The sequence below is a fragment of the Drosophila santomea genome, unplaced genomic scaffold (genome assembly GCF_016746245.2).
Source record: "Drosophila santomea strain STO CAGO 1482 unplaced genomic scaffold, Prin_Dsan_1.1 Segkk7_quiver_pilon_scaf, whole genome shotgun sequence".
In the NCBI taxonomy this organism is placed as follows: domain Eukaryota; kingdom Metazoa; phylum Arthropoda; class Insecta; order Diptera; family Drosophilidae; genus Drosophila; species Drosophila santomea.
In genome coordinates, this window is record NW_025319013.1 from 519,816 (window position 1) to 536,374 (window position 16,559).

The window sequence follows — 16,559 nt, forward strand, 5'->3', positions numbered from 1 at the left end:
CATGGCCAGATCGACTCGGCTATTGATCCTGATCTATATATAATATATATTTAATATGGTCGGAAACGCTTCCTTCTGCCTGTTACATACTTTTCAACGCATCTAGTATACCCTTTTACTCTACCTATAGCCGAAAATATATTTACTTGAATTCGGCGAATAAAGTTTCCTTTATGGATTGTATTTTGTATTTAAATACTTCTTAATAATATAATGTTTTTTTATATTTTGCAGATTATTATTGTTCTACAATCATGTTGAAGTCCCACCTATTGACAATCCAGGCCCATTTGTATACAGAACTAATATTAATGACGATTTTCACTCTCCTAATGAAAAGCGCAATTTCATTACCTTCAGATCAATTTTATGATTCTAAAAGAATCGGAAACATTGCTGGTTTGTTCACAGCTGCTTAAGATCATAAACATATTCTTAAAACTTTGTAAAAAAATTGTTATACGGCACCTCAGCTGTTCCTTATTATCGGCTCTTATTGTAAATGAGCATTTCAGCTTGAATCTCTCCCATCCTCTTTTGAACTCACGTGGTAAATTATATGACCACGAACTGAGTTGTACATAAACACAGCAATGTATAAATCACACAAGTTTTGTTAAATATTTTTATTTGATTAAATCGTTGTTGTTTTTAAGTGCAGCCCACGCGCGCAAGAAACATTTCAGCATTCAGAAAAGATTTAAATGCAGTGTAAATTAAAAGTAATTCCCGTTTGACCATGCATGATTTAAATATATATAAGTTACTCAGATGACTTTAATTTACAATAATGAAATATTTATTCTCGTGGACCTTATTTATTAAGAACCATCCTTAAGTCTTTAACTCAAACACAAGTGTAGGGAATCCTTCGTCAGAAGTAGTGCCTTGGCCTAACATGACCTTCGCTGGATTGTCTTGGTTAGGCTTCAAGAAGAGTTTCAGGCTCTGATCAGTTCGGTAAACAGACAGGTGGCCTTCAAAATTAAGTACATTGGCATTAATCAGGGAAGATAAATTAAACGAAGTCATTTTGTGATAATGTATGCTAAGCAGAAGTCTCTCGAATTTTCACAATGCCCAGTACCGCACTCCTGATAAACAAGGGAGTGGAGCCTAAAAGATCCAAATAAAAACCAAAAAAATTATTTTTGTCGTAGTTCAAACCAAGAGCTAATAGACGTATATCCATCTGGATCTAAGCCAAACGCACTTTAAACATGACCATAATGACCGCAGACACAGAATCTTAAAAAGCCGATTCTTCAGAAAGTGCAATAGGCCAAATATGTCAAAGGGTTGAAAACATCGAACAGAAGTATGGAACCGTGGCCGTAGTCGCGATCAAAGACGACAGCAATGAATGCGATTCCTATAACCTCCTTTTTTTTTTTTAACACCGTTCATCAAACGACGCACAGTGGCGCATTAGATACAAATGCTATACTAAATTCAAATTTTTGATGACAACGGACCGTTGCGTGGGATATCGCATTCGACAGGTAATAGTTCAAAAGGGTTGAGTCCAAAAAATAATTCATATCGGTTCAGTATTTTAGAAGTTACACGTGTTCAAAGTTGAACCTTTTTTGGTTTGCAAAAAAAGCTCTTATTTTTTGTAGAAAATTCTGACTTTGCGGTCGATTTTTAGGTAAAATATGTAACCGACCGGCTTGGTTATGGTCTCTATGGTAAAACAAATAAATGTATAATATTCTTTGCAAGTGCAGGAATACCGGTTTTGCCGAAGTACTAATTTTCACATATTTTTCAACTTTGATGGAGTATATAAATCGATACCCTACCATCCCCTGGGCTTGAAGTATGAGGTGTTGTTCTTGAATATGTTCCTTTTCAGAATCAAAAGAGATCGGGTCCCCCCACGTCCCACCCCGAATTTCCCAGGCAAAAGATACTTTCAACTCAGCGAAAAAAACGCGCAGCTTAGTGCAAATTCTGCTACAAGCGCAGTTGCTGCGCAGTACGAAATTGTATGGCGGGCATACATTTTTTCCTGTATTGGAGGCTTGTTTTTCAAGATCATGTAATGATTTTAAATGAATGTATAATGATTAACTATTCTTCAAAAATATTAAATTAAGTAAAATTGAATGATTATTTTTAATTATTTGTAAAAAAAAAGGTTAAAATAAATGAAAAATTGGCGAAATACATAAATAAAAAATAAAATATTTTTTTCTTTAAATTTTATTTTTAAAACATTAAAAATGTACCATAAAACATTTAAAATGTACCATATTAGCATTTTCAGAGAAACTAAATTACCTTCAATTTAAAAAAAAAAAATGATGAAAATATCTAACTGGTTCAAGAGTTATGATTTTTGTAACGCAAAAGTATCTAATGCTGTGCTAATCACTGTGCAACGGTTGGCTGGAGAAATCTAAATATTCTTATTGATACAGGAGCGGCAAAAATTATATAAATGCGCTTAGAAATATATTGCCAGTAGCCTTATCACTTAACGTAAATTTAATACACAAACCGAAAAATTTCTCATAAACATTTTGGAAACAATTCGGGAATGGCCAGTGGAAGAATCCACTGAAATATTACTAGCTATTTTTTTTGCTACTTTATTTAATTTTTTTTGATAAATAGAAGAATATTGTAATATGTGAAGAATTTAATTAGTTTATTAAATATTTATAGAGCTTGGTGGCAAGAAATTAGATAATTTCGGAACGACAACGAAAAATGCGTTTGCTCGTGTTGAATTCAATTTTACGACTTCTTCTCTATTTAACATGTGTGTTCTTAGGCCTAGCTTAACAGAGGTTGGCGAAGACGGGGCGAATTCGCAAAGAGCGAGAGAGAACTTTATTATGCTCCCGCCTTCGCCCTAAACTAACTTACACTAGACTTCAAATTTTTTCTACTTAACAATAAACAACAAACAATAAAGACGACCGACAATATGAGTATAGAAGTATTAATGTCTTTGAAACCCAAATAAAAATAACAAAAGAAAATGAGGCTGACTGATCTAGAAGCTATGAAATCCATAGTAACGACCCCGAAAGTGATCTAAAACCCCTATACCCCTCCCGACAGATTCGCAGAAACCGCTTTCGCCCGACTGGAAATGGAGCGGTTAGTCTATATAAAACCGAAATAAACGCAACCAAAAAGGAAATTTATACCAAAACAAAGTAAAGTAAATATAAATTATGTACAGTACGAAACAAAGTTAAAATCTTGTTTTCAATTAAATAAATTACCAACAAGAGAGAACGCTATAGTCGAGTTCCCCGACTATCTGATACCCGTTACTCAGCTAGTGAAAGTGCGAAGGAGGCTCTTCAGCACTGACAGTTTTTTGCGGTTTGTGGGCGTTCGAGTGGGCGTGGCAAAAAGTTTTTTGGCCAATCCATAGAAATTTACAAGACTAATACACAAATGAAAAAATATCAAAACATTTTTCAAAAGTGTGGGCGTGCCAGCTTTGGGCGATTTGAGGGCGTTAAAGTGGGCGTGGCAAAAAGTTTTTTGTCAAACCGATAGAAATTTACAAGACTAATACAAAAATGAAAAAATATCAACACCTTTTTCTAAAGTGTGGGGGTGGCAGCTTTGAGCGGTTAGAGGGCGTAAGAGTGGGCGTAGAAAAAAGTTTTCAGAGTTTTTGGAGGCTTTCAAATTTTGATTGACGGTATTAGTGAGTGCAGTTACATTCCTATCACTCTTCCACCGCAAATATATTAGTAACCCTTTTCCTGCAGTACCAAATTTTCGGCATGGAATCATCGTCTTGAAAAAATGCCAGCGTGGAAATGTCACTGTGAAAATTCCTTTCACCCATTTGGAACAAATGTGTTGGCAAGTTCCTCCATCAAGGATTGTTTTGCACGATGGGGAGCGCGAGTTATCTTCTGTAAAAATTGTGATCTCTGCTTGTTTGACCTTTTAACACCAGAATGACTCCTTCGTCTCACAAATATTGTCAAGTCAAGTTATTGTCAAATGAATAATCAACAGGTTTAATTCAAGTTGTTCTTTATTTCTTGCCGGTGTGACAGTTTTCTTAAGTTTGAAACAGAAGGTAAAAATGTTTTATTTGTGGTTCTCGTGACGCGAGTCTGCTGACCCAGCAGATTTAAGGATTGTCATCGTGGTCTATGCTGCCTATCTGTGAGCTCCTTCTCGATAACGTGTTTCTGCCGCTTGTTACTTTATGTAAAATCGAGCCGATTTATGACCGCATCGAAGTTCAATACAGTTCCGAACAAATATAACAATATTTATGCCAATAATTATGCTTCTTATAATTATAACCGCCTGGTAATGGCGTGAGCTATTTTTGTAGTTTATAAGAGCCTACGGCCGCTTGCTGCTAGGAAACATATGTCTCTTCTTTTTTTTTTATTTGTTTACTTGGCTTTTTTTTCTGGAATCTTCTCAATTTCGAGACTAACAATAAGTGTATCAAATCGTATACTATAACCTAACTAAGTCATGTAGACTGGAAAAATAGAAATTACCCTGAAAAATTATGGCTGGGTTGGAAGGTCAATACGTTTTAGGCGGGTTCGGTTGGAAACCCGAATAAAGACCCTTGCGAGGGAATCTGGGTGTGCAGAGAGCTTTTCATTGATTTGCTTAAGAGTGGAGGTGTAGAGCAGGACCTTGTAGTCCAGACACAAGGGAGATCGGGCTGCTGGCTTTCAGTTTTAGGTGTAGTTCATTGCATTAGGTATGCCTACACCATGTACATAAGTCGTTTGTCGAGGTGGATGCCGAGATACGTTACTTCTTTGACTTGGGGGATCTGCCTATTCAGGCAGAGCGGAGGGCAAGTTTGGCAAGTCAGGAAACCACTTTTCGACTACCATAAGGTGGTTGGTGAGTTAAGTTTTTGCACCGACTGGACATCTGGAGCGGCTAAGGATCGGAAAGAGTTGGCCCAAGCGCGCTGACTTGTGAGAATCCAGCCTCGATAGTGTAGTTGTCGGATATTGTTGTATTGTAACTCACAGCAAAGGCTCTGTTGTAGAGGTAAGATTCTAGGAGTTTATGAGTGTACCCAATCAAGTGTGTTTTAATTGTATACATAAGTCCATCGATCCAGACGCGGTCGAATGCTTGAGATACATCGAGGAATATTGCACTGCAATATTCTCTTAGCTTGAAGGATTAGAAAGTTACTTTGTTAACTTGCTCGATAGTTCCGTGTTTTTCTCTAAAGCTTAATTTATGGGCTGGGATAATATTGAGAGCTCCCATATATGGTATTAGGCGAATTAGAAGACATTTTTTAAATAATTTGGACAGGCATGATAATAAACTTATTGGACTGTAGGATGACGGAATCGTGAGATCTTTTCGGGGTTCGGTATCACTATAATGATTGAATTATTCTATTTACTTCGGTAGTAGCCAAAACAATTTATTTTATTGTAGAGTTTACAGATCACCTCAACAGCACACTACGGAAGTTCTATTATAATTTTTGTAGTTATTAGGTCACCGCCTGGAGGAAGAACATAAGCATTTGCAGCTGAAAGACACCCCTTAGATGTAAAGCAAATCTTTCGGGCCAAGCAAGAGCTTTGAATTTGATAGGCCCCCCAGAAGAAATGCTTTTTACTAGTTGGCGAGAGCTTATCAATATATTCTAGTAGTGCGTTTTTAGCATCTTGCTTCAGAGCTCGGCTTATTTGCTGGTGGTTTCATTAAGACGTTGCTTCGAGCATGGCGATCTGCTGGTTTGCCACGCCTGTAGCAGACGCCTTTTTTCCAGAACCAGCTGTTTAATTCGCAGGATGGTTTTTACTATCTTAATTTCCACATCCTTCCGTTTCGGTCTTGATCCTGGCAGCTAAGACGAGAACCTCTTCAGTGTCCGCTTTTATATTTAGTTGAGGAGTTAGGACAATGTGGGAACTCACATGGTCGTGGTCCGTAGTTTTTTGGGATTTGAAAAAGAGTTATCAACAAAGGCGAGTGGTCAGATAAGTGATCCGGTAAGGCGTTAAGGCGGTAAGCCTTCCATGGCGCTTATAAGATCGCGTGGGTTGTTTTTTGTTACCGCGAAATCCATCAAATCCAGATCCATTAGATCTGGGATCTTTCTGGGGTCTGCAGTCCAATATGTATGTATAGTGCATTATACAGTTGCCTTCCCTTGGGAGTCACAAGGCGTGATCCCCAGTAAGTGTGTTTGGCATTGAAGTCTCCTGCAGCTATGAAGTCATCCCCCAGTGTGTTGTAAAAGTCCATGAACTGACCTTCAGAGATATTTAATCGAGGTGGGCAGTAGACAGCTGCAATAAAAAGGTTCCCTTTCCTGACTGCACTTCTATGGAGGTGGCTTGCAAGTAATTTGTTGCAAACCTTCCGTGAAAGTGGTGTTTGATGCATTCTCAGATTAAGATGCCGGTTCAGCCGTGGGCTCTAACATTCGAATGATCTTTGCGGTAGAAGGTATAAACTCTTATATGGAAGCTATATCGCCCAGTGAGATGCGTTTCAACCAGCAGCATGGCGTCGATTTGATTTCCATTTAGGAATAGCGTTAATTCAAGTTGATGCCTTAAAATGCCGTTGGCATTCCACATGGAGATACATAGGCTAGCCATTTATTATTTGGACAGCAACTTAATCACAATGTTCTGGACCTGCTGAGCGTTTTCTGAGTGTGGCTGAGGTGTATTTTCCATGACTGTCCGTAGTACTTAGGCGTAGGAGATGCCCCCAGTGGTATTTAATGGCCCGAATAAAGGTCTGGCTGCTTTGCCGAAAAATACAAATGGGATACTTTTTGGGTTATGATACGCCTTTGAAACGCCTTTTGACGCGTAGCTGTCGCTTGTTGCATGCGACTCTTCAACGCCTTGTCGACCGCACAACCTCTGTAGTTTGTCGTATGGTTTCGTCCATAGTTGCTACATTTTTCTTTAGGAGCTCTTCTTTGTTTGCGGAGCAGTTTACGGAGCTTTGGAAGTCTCCAACATTTGTAACACTGAAGACCTTGGCTTTAATGGCTTCACGAATCTCAGAGGGGCGACGTAAGGTTCTATTCCTTTTAGTACAACTGGCAGTCACTTACTGCTTTTTAGTTAATAGGTGTAGAAGTTTTTTTTTGTTTCCTCCAGGTACTCAGACACAGCTCGGAAGTGTTCTTCGCACTTCGTTTGAACTTTGGTTTCGTGGATGTTTCCTTTAATAAGCGAAACAACAGCGGAACCATTTTGTTGACCAGGCCGTTTGAGCTTTTAGCCTTTTATTTATATAAGTCAGGGCTTTGGTTTGTTTTGGGTCTCCTGCCCCGACTTTGTTTGGTTGTTTTCCGCCTCCGCTAAGATGAAAAATCGGTTATCATTGAGACTCCTAGTGTTCCTTGCTTTTGTTGGTATGGTTGATCGATGGTTTATTACCAACTGTGTTTAGTGGACTAAATGACAAAATGCAGCCGTTTCTTGCTATGCTCCCGGTCAGACTCTGTGTCCGTAGTTTGGTGCACGTCGGTCGTCACAGTCGCCGGTTTGATTTGATGATTTCTTCTTTTTGATTTCATTTTTTTCTTGTTTTCATTACTCTTGACGCCCATCATAACGCCCACAAACCGCCCAATACTGTCGTGTTCACACCTTTGAAAAATGTTTTCATATTTTTTTATTTTTTTAATTAGTCCTGTAAATTTTTCCAGAATTGCCAAAAATCTTTTTGCCACGCCCACTTTAGCGACAACAAGCCGCAAAAAACTGTAATTTCTCTTTTGCATTTGCACCAGCTGAGTAACGGGTATCAAATAGTCCTGAAACTCGATAAAAGCGTTCTCTCTTGGTTTTTATACCCGTTTTGTAGAGTAAAAGAGTATACTAGATTCGTTGAAAAGTATATATATTCTTGATCAGGATCAATAGCCGAGTCGATCTGGCCATGTCCGTCTGTCCGTTAGTCTGTCCGTCTGTCTGTCCGTATGAACGTCAAGATCTCAGGAACTATAAAAGCTAGAAAGTTGAGATAAGGCGCACAGACTCCAGAGACATAGACGCAGTGCAAGTTGGTCGATTCATGTTGCCACGCCCACTCTAACACCCACAAACCGCCCAAAACTGCCACGCCTACACTTTTGAAAAATAATTTAATATTTTTCCATTTCTGAATTGGTCTTGTAAATTTCTATCGATTTGCCAAAAAACTATTTGCCACGCCCACTCTAACGCCCACAAACCGCCAAAAACTGTCAGTGTTGAAGACTCTCCTTCGCACTTCCACTAGCTGAGTAACGGGTATCATATAGTCGGGGAACTCGACTATAGCGTTCTCTCTTGTTTTATGTTATGAATGCTTTTCAAATTTAGTAAATTTGTTCATGCACCTCTTATCAAACCTGAAAATATCAATGTTATGTATTTCACACTAATATGTTGAGACAGGTGTGGGGGCTCTCGTATTTATGGAGCTTGCAACATTCGCAAGACAGTTGGTCGAGTATTATGCTGGTCATCCTCGGGAAGCAAAACTTCTCAAGGAGTTGAAAACGTACTTCTTCAGGACCTCTATTGGCCGATGTTTCTTTTCATATGCGTATCAGATTTGCTCGGCATCGGTAAAGTCTACAAACAACCTCTTCGTTATTCGAATTTTAAACAACCTGAAATTCTCAAAACAAAGTAAATATAATTTCTGTGGCAGCGTGGTCCGATTAAAATCGATGTGCAGAGTGGTGTTATTCGAAGATTCTTCGCTGCGTCCGCTTGAGGTATTGGGGCCTCCCAATATTTCATGCCTGGCAGAAAATTCCGAAAATCTTGTTGTGTTGTCCTGGATGACGTCACCAGCTTAAAGCTAACTTCGAGAACTGTAGGGGACACACACGTCATCGGTATATGTAGCCAGCATGGAGTATGCTATTAGCATATCATAGCTATATAATTTGTAGAGCAGAGAGCCGAGGACACTTGCTCGAGGGACTCACGCACCGACAACATGATCCGTGGAAAGGGTCGAGTGATATCTAACTGGGAAGCGCCTTCCTTCAAGATATGAGTCTGTTTCATTTTGAGCAGGATGCCAGTGTGTCACTCTCGATCAAACGCTTCGTAGTTTTCCAGAAAGAGGGCGTTGCAATATTATCTATTATGGAGGCAGTCAGTATTTGATGTTCAAAAGAGCTACATAGAGCTGCTCAACAGTACAGTGGCCAGCACGGATCACGAACTGGTCGCCACTGGTCTTTTGGTATTCCATGACATCCGGGCAGCAAAGAGAGAAGGCTTATCGGCCTATTGGAATCGGGTTCCCTTTTCGGTTTTACAGGTCTGTGGACCCCGAGCTTCCACTAAAAACCAACTTACACCAACGTTATGAAGAGCATCGCACGACATGACTGTGCCTTTATAGTCGCATTGCAGATGACATTGTGGCCTGGTGCTTGGTTGCTGTTCTGGGGTGCTATGACATCAGCTATCTTTATGGGATCAAACGGCGTAATTGGCATGTCCTTCTGAATCGCTTGGGTCAAGATCCTGAGTCTCTTCAAACTTCTGTAGACCGGCCAGTTTGAGTGCCTGTAAATTGCGCAGCGAATACATCCGCTTGCCTCAGGTCGGTCCGGCACCATACTCCGTTTCTATCTGTAAGTGACCCATCGTGGCGTAATGCCATTTGGTAGCGCTTAAGTTACCGTCTCAGCATTTACCTTCGGCAGTCCCCACCAAGCCCCCTCGGCAACCAGACATTTAGATGGCACGTTTACCCTTAGTGACTCCCGCCGAAAGCCCCTCAACAGTCGCATCCGCTCCAATTCCACATTTCAGCTAAATCAGCTCATTAGAATAAGCGAGATCAAAAGAGACATTGTAAAGAAGAAAGAATTAATTAAACTTTACTAATCATTTTACTCTGAATGCGAACAGACGTCTTTTAATTCTTAGAAAAAAAAAATTCCATCACAACCTAAAACGTATGTTTGGTAACTTGCGGAGTTTGCAGTCCTTCGACCTAAGGACGGATTTCCATTCAGCAGGATTCGTGGTGTACGGAGATGAGGACAATTATACTAGTAATAGGTCATAGATCTGGTCGAAACAGAGCTCATTGTAAAGATAGGAGGTCCGAGCAATACCTAATCATGGAATTGACTCATATTGAAGAAAAGAAACTAGATGTAGAGACCCTATTTACTAAAGTAATGACCTTAAGGAAAGCTCTGGTGAGTCTAGCCAAGTCCAGACAACAAAATATGTTAATAAAAGCTGAAAGACTAGATGGTATGAGGAAATGGTGTGACCATTAGGAACATGGGCGTCCCGAACATAGCAAAATAGATATGCAGGGAAAAGACATTATGCAATCTAGAAGAAACCGACCTGGACCTGAGCAACCAAAGGTCGACGAAGCTTCATACTCGCTTCACGAGGAAATCTCTTGTGATTTGTACATTATTCAAATAAATTAATTAATTCAATCTGTTCTCTTTCAGTTTTTGCGTTTTGTTTATTCTTTCTTTCGTGCGTTGTCCGTAGTGACAACACACAAAATCCAAAGTTCTAACCGTGCAGACTACCCTCTTGTGATACATTTTTAATTTTGTTTTGGTACAGTGGTCAGAATCCAATTAAATATGGAAACCAATGTTGTCTGCTTCCAAAACAAATGCCGTCAGGTAATAAAACCTGAGCAGTCAAAAATGATCTGTTGGCTATGTGATAGAATGGTGCACACTAAGTGCGCTAGTTTTAACGGCCGAACAAGTGATGACCTACCTAAAGGACCAAATCTAAAATACTGTTGTGATGCTTGCCTAGGAATGACTTGAAAGGACTAATCAGCAGTATTGGCGCGGCTAGAGATAGTTTTTGCTCGAGCTGATGATCTTCTTTCCGCGGTAGATTCACAATTTAATAGCCTTAAGCTATTAGCACAAGAATGCCGCTGGTTGCCTGAGGAGAATGTCCCGCAACCGGCAAGTGATCAACAGGACTCCTCAGCTGATCCTTAAATGTTGCTAAGATCGGCAGCTAAAATAGATTCAGAGAAATCCGATCAATCCGATATGGAGGGTGCCAAGCCTGGGATTGCTACGGTTTCCGTTTTGTCCGGACTGGTTTTTCAACCGGTGATTCCACCTGTCCCGAATAGTTTACCACCATAAAGGAATATTAAGTCAGGACTACCGGCACAAGTTGGCACTTAAGAAATACAACCTGCCAAAACCCCCTCTCGGCGGTTCCACTAAGGAAACAAGTTTTCGTTACCCGGCTTTCCCCTGATCAAACATTATCTGATGTACAGTCTTATATACAGGACAAAATAAAAGACAGCATAAAAGTGGAAAAATTTAACTTATTTTACGCTAGGGACATTTCATCCTTTAAGATAACTGTCACTAATGAGCTATTTCCGATCATATGTTCTGGTGTTGAAAGAGTTTGAAGCTATGATTAAAACTTGAGAGAACGCTATAGTAGAGTTCCCCGACTATCTGATACCCGTTACTCAGCTAGTGAAGTGCGAAAAAATTGAAAATATCGTGTGTTGAACACTGCGCACTGCAAAAAAATCATGCTGTTCGAATTAATAGTGGTTTGGGCTCGTACTTAACGAAGCATTCATAACATAAAACAAGAGAGAACGCTATAGTCGAGTTCCCCGACTATCTGATACCCGTTACTCAGCAAGTGGAAGTGCGAAGGAGAGTCTTCAACACTGACAGTTTTTGGCGGTTTGTGGGCGTTAGAGTGGGCGTGGCAAATAGTTTTTTGGCAAATCGATAGAAATTTACAAGACCAATTCAAAAATGGAAAAATATTAAATTATTTTTCAAAAGTGTAGGCGTGGCAGTTTTGGGCGGTTTGTGGGCGTTAGAGTTTTTTGGCAAATCGATAGAAATTTACAAGACCAATACAAAAATGAAAAAATATCAAAACATTTTTCAAAACTGTGGGCGTGGCCTTTTTGGGCGGTTTGTGGGCGTAAGAGTGGGCGTGGCAACATGAATCGACAAACTTGCGCTGCGTCTTTGTCCCTGTATGCTTAATTAAAACTTTCTAGCTTTTGTAGCTACTGAGATCTCAGCGTTCAAACGGACGGACAGACAGACGGACATTGCCAAATCGACTCGGCTATTGATCCTGATCAGGAATATATATACTTTATATGGTCGGAAACGCTTCCTTCTACTTTTCAACGAATTTAGTATACCCTTTTCGTCTACGAGTAACGGGTATCTACATATATTCCTTTTACAGAAAATTTTATCTTCCAACCGTTAAGGATATGTACAATCTTATCTGGTCGGTTTACCAAATCGGACTTGCCTTGAATTGCTACCGGTTTCATTTCTTTTTTCGACCCTACCTCCATTGCTAAGCGATCGAAGTGAAGAATGTTCCCTTTGAGAATTGTCAATACCACCACTGGTGCTTGCTAACGCCCTGGTTATAGTATCAGTTATAGAATTCTGAATGAAATCAGTCATCTTCTCCGAGAGCGTAGCTAATATTCTTTGTTCCATAGCTAGTAATATCATAGCATTATCTGTTAAACTAATCCAATTGCTGGCCCCAATGTTATTAGCTTGCGTACTTTGTCCCGAGGTCGAATCTATATTATCTGAGACTTGCTAACCAACTGTATCTACGGGCTGTCGTTTTCTCGACCCACTTCGAGTTTGTCTCTCAGTTACTTCTTTAGGCTTCGGGATCTCTGGTCTACTAGCTACTTTACACACAGGACATTGTGCGCTCTTCTTCCAATAAGCTTCTATAAACCGCTTATGAAACTCGTGTTGACAACTGGTTATAAAAACCTCAGCAGGATTTATATCTGCTGTACATAACGGACAAACAACCTTTGGGCTTGATTCAGCTCCTCTTTCAGGAAATCGGTCTAACCCCATCATTCCCACAAGATCAAATAATCTGGTTTGAGTGCGAAAAAAATAAAAATATTCACGTTCCGACAACGGTTAACCAACTACAATCGAAATTGTTCTCTTAGAAATAGATGCTTTGTTTTGTTTCTTTGCGATAATTAAAGACAGCAAATATTTCGATAATTAAACCCAAAAATTCGAAAAGTAAAATATGATAAAGTAATCAAAAATATGCATATGTACTTACCGAACTCAATACTAGATGTCGCACGTATCGCAAGTTATCGTTTTCTTAATGATAATTAATTTTCTCAGAAATTGAAAGATTGGAAAATAATAGGCTTTTGTTTAGGTTTGACCTATTCAAGGAGGGAAGATATGTTTCAGGATTTCGAATTCGGACAGCGATTTGTTCAGAAACAGAAAAGCATGTATTCCAGAATACCATCAAAAGAAATATAACTTCTAGATAATAAAGAATAAAGGGAAGTTTCCATTAACTCTCTCTGGCTATAGCACGACTCGAAAGAAATGGCCAGTATTTTCCGTAAAGTTGAGTTTTTGAGTAGACTTAGTTCAATGACTTACTGCTATAATCTGGGACAGAAGATGAGCCTTCCATGACCACCTCTATTTTCCTCATTTCAAATAGACACATTGTAATCTCACATACATTTTAGGAAGAATCTTTAGCTTCTTTGTAACACTGGACAGTTGGAAATTCTGATAGTCACCTCAAATGTTTTCCAAGAAGTTTTCAGATAAAAGATAAAAGAAAGAAAGACTTCATTTATCTGGGAATCCTAATAAAAACTCTGAGCTACATGGCACGCTTTAGATTCCGGCTCTAGCTTGTCGGCTTTGGGAGTGGTGATCTTGCTCACCCAGATCTCGGACACGGACTACACATAACTATTAATAAAGACAAGAATTGAGTTAGAAGAAAGGAAGAAAGATAGAGGAAAGTACAGAGAGAAAACTATCATTTGCGAAGACACGGATGTTGTTGTGCTCGCTTTAAGCCCACCCAACCTATGATCATCTTCCGCGGGAGCATGGCTCCGATGATCCCTTGAAACCTTACGACCGTCATCAGTTGAGTCAATAAAGAAACTGTTTAGTTGCTCATGCTTTCGTTAAACATTAAATTTAATAAACATAAAGTACTTAAGACTAACATCGTATATAGGTAGTTTAATTATATGCCTAGATAGTTATAATAATGTATCGCATGATTTAATAATATGTAGTATAGAATGTGGTGATTTAAATATAATTGTTAACTTTGATAAGAATTAAATGAATAAGAAATAGTTTCGATTATCTAATTTAATTCATTGGTAGACAACTTCTCGATTGTGAACTTTCTTTTAATTAATGGTTTTCCAGACGGAAAATTCCGACCTTTGGCACTGGCTGCCAGTACGCCGCCTGGTTGCCTCCGTTGACACTCTTTCCGTGACTTGAGTTTGGTTAAGCTTTTGCCGAAAACTTTTCCCAGCAAACAGATTTTCACAATCCGCGTGGACACTGGCACTATGGGATTATTCTGGCTCTTATCAGCAACTGCAACGATGTGCACTCTACCGGATCTCAAAAGGGAAAGAATTTAGCACAGAAACGGATGGAGTCGCTTTGCAATTTTTCTCTGCCACAGCATAAAAATTTCCTAATCAGAATAAAGCTTTCCAGATCTTCCCTGGCGCATCCATGAGCTATATGTTATTTTGGTCCCAAACTCTGTTCTGGCAGAAATGAAGCTAGCTAATTAAAAAATGCATGTGCATTAAAGCTCGGCATAAACTACGTAAAGCTTTTACCGAAATGACTCGACGTTATTCCCGTCGCGTAAAGCTAGGCTAATTTAGTGCATACTTCTAGGCAGAAAATGTTTATATCTTTTATTGTTTATCTATAATTTATTTAGCGGCTCTTCAGTAGCCTCTACACATTCTATCCTATGACGCATGTAAAAGAAAACGAATTATGCTTAGACACGTTGGATTACGACCCCTAAAAAAATGTACCCCGGCAACAATAATAGATTTCATTTTTAATCAGGTATTTTACGTATGTAGGTGTTCCCGAAACGTTAGTGAGCGACAATGGAGCCCTATGTAAAATTCAACGCCTTTCACCACGTATATACCATTTATACTCACGATGTGGCCGAAAGAGTTAACCTTTCCTATTAGCTGCTATCCGAACTTACTTAAATTTCGATCAAACAGTGGGACAGGAGCATTACTAATATTTCATGTTCGTTAAAAACTGCTTTGCATCAATCGGTAGGATTTAATTACTCATGGACCAGACTATAAACTGCTGAAGAATTTATCCCTATTGGAAGAAACGATAGTACCTATTTCCTGATCGAATAATTTAGCCCTTATTCGAAATGACATTCAGGCCAATATTCGTCGTGCCCACGATCGCAACATTTGGCAATATAACCTGAGAACGAAACCCATTTCTTTTAAGGAAGGACAGGAAGTAATCCGTCGCGCAGAATTTGAATTAGGCCTATAATTTTGCAAATACTTGAGCTTGAGAATTTACAGGGAAAAGAGGTAGAAACGTATCACGCGAAGGACATTCGAAGCTAATTCTCGCTAATACGAAGAAATATTATCGGGTGGTGAAATAGTTGGCATAGTAAGCTACAGAAACATGCAGATAGAACAACTTGTACATCCGTTTTGGGGAAACTTAATGTTGCCCAGGTACAAACGACAACTTAGCTCTAGGTATGATTTAGGTCAATATGTGGGGATACTTTTAACCCCAATTTATTCATTGGCTTACATTCCCGGACACGTTGTCCAAGCGGGACAACAACAAAAACATTATTATTGATTGATTGATATTTTGTCCAAAGTTTCGATTTAACCGCTGCAGAGGCCGCGGTGTTGTTGCTGTTTGTTCTCCTTCTCTCTTGCGTCTCTTACGCATACACTTCTTTGCCGACGGCATAACAGACAAGATTTTAATTCCACCGTTTCGGCTTCGCAATTATTAAGTTGCAGAATAAGCGATAAATATTTTCTGAATTATTAATTAATTATTTTCGGATTACGGAAAAAGATCAACCTTTCGTGACCCAACAAAATATAACAAAGCTCAACGTCCGAGCAAGAAAATATGAATATTTGTATTCACATATTGATAACCGACGACATCGAGATCTCGGATCTTCCTGCCTACATTCCGTTTCCAATTCTGTTGTCTATTCCGCATAGGGCACCATCCGCCCTCAGCAGCAGTCGCCCGTTGAAGTTTTCTAACCGAATTTTCTTCGGTGGCGTCCCGAGCCCACGCAACTTTTGCCAATTTCAGATCCGCTCCGGAGTCGCGGCGCACATTTATTCGTGTGCCACACAGGTTGTGTCATCGTCGTTCGCCGCCGGACGGGCGCGAAACATAGTGGTAGTGTAACCATCAGCCGTATTTTGGCCGTTGGTTTGTTGGAGTCAAGTTATTTGCGGGCAAGCGTTTCTTTGGCTTATTCCGCCGTTCTAAAATAACGCAGTTTTTTCAACCGGTTTCAGCGGCCGCATGCCGTTTGACTGTTCACGTAATTCTTTCGGCGACAACAATCTTGTCGCGCCATGAGCATTAACTTGACCGTCATTCTTTCGTCTATTCTCCTGGGCATCTGCAAATTAAACATTTGTGGATCCCTTTCCGGCCAGGAAACCAATTTTGGTTGGGTGCT

The 16,559-nt window shown here is 39.6% G+C and overlaps 1 protein-coding gene across 1 annotated transcript in view; it reads left to right on the plus strand.

The window, feature by feature from the left end:
- The first annotated feature begins 319 nt into the window (after nt 1-319).
- Nucleotides 320-16,559, plus strand: part of LOC120457829 (RYamide neuropeptides) — a 97,445-nt gene continuing 81,205 nt past the window's right edge. Inside the window, 1 exon segment of the mRNA XM_039645326.1 lies at nt 320-399. Within this exon segment, the coding sequence (XP_039501260.1) occupies nt 333-399 (67 nt within the window). The 5' untranslated portion in view covers nt 320-332.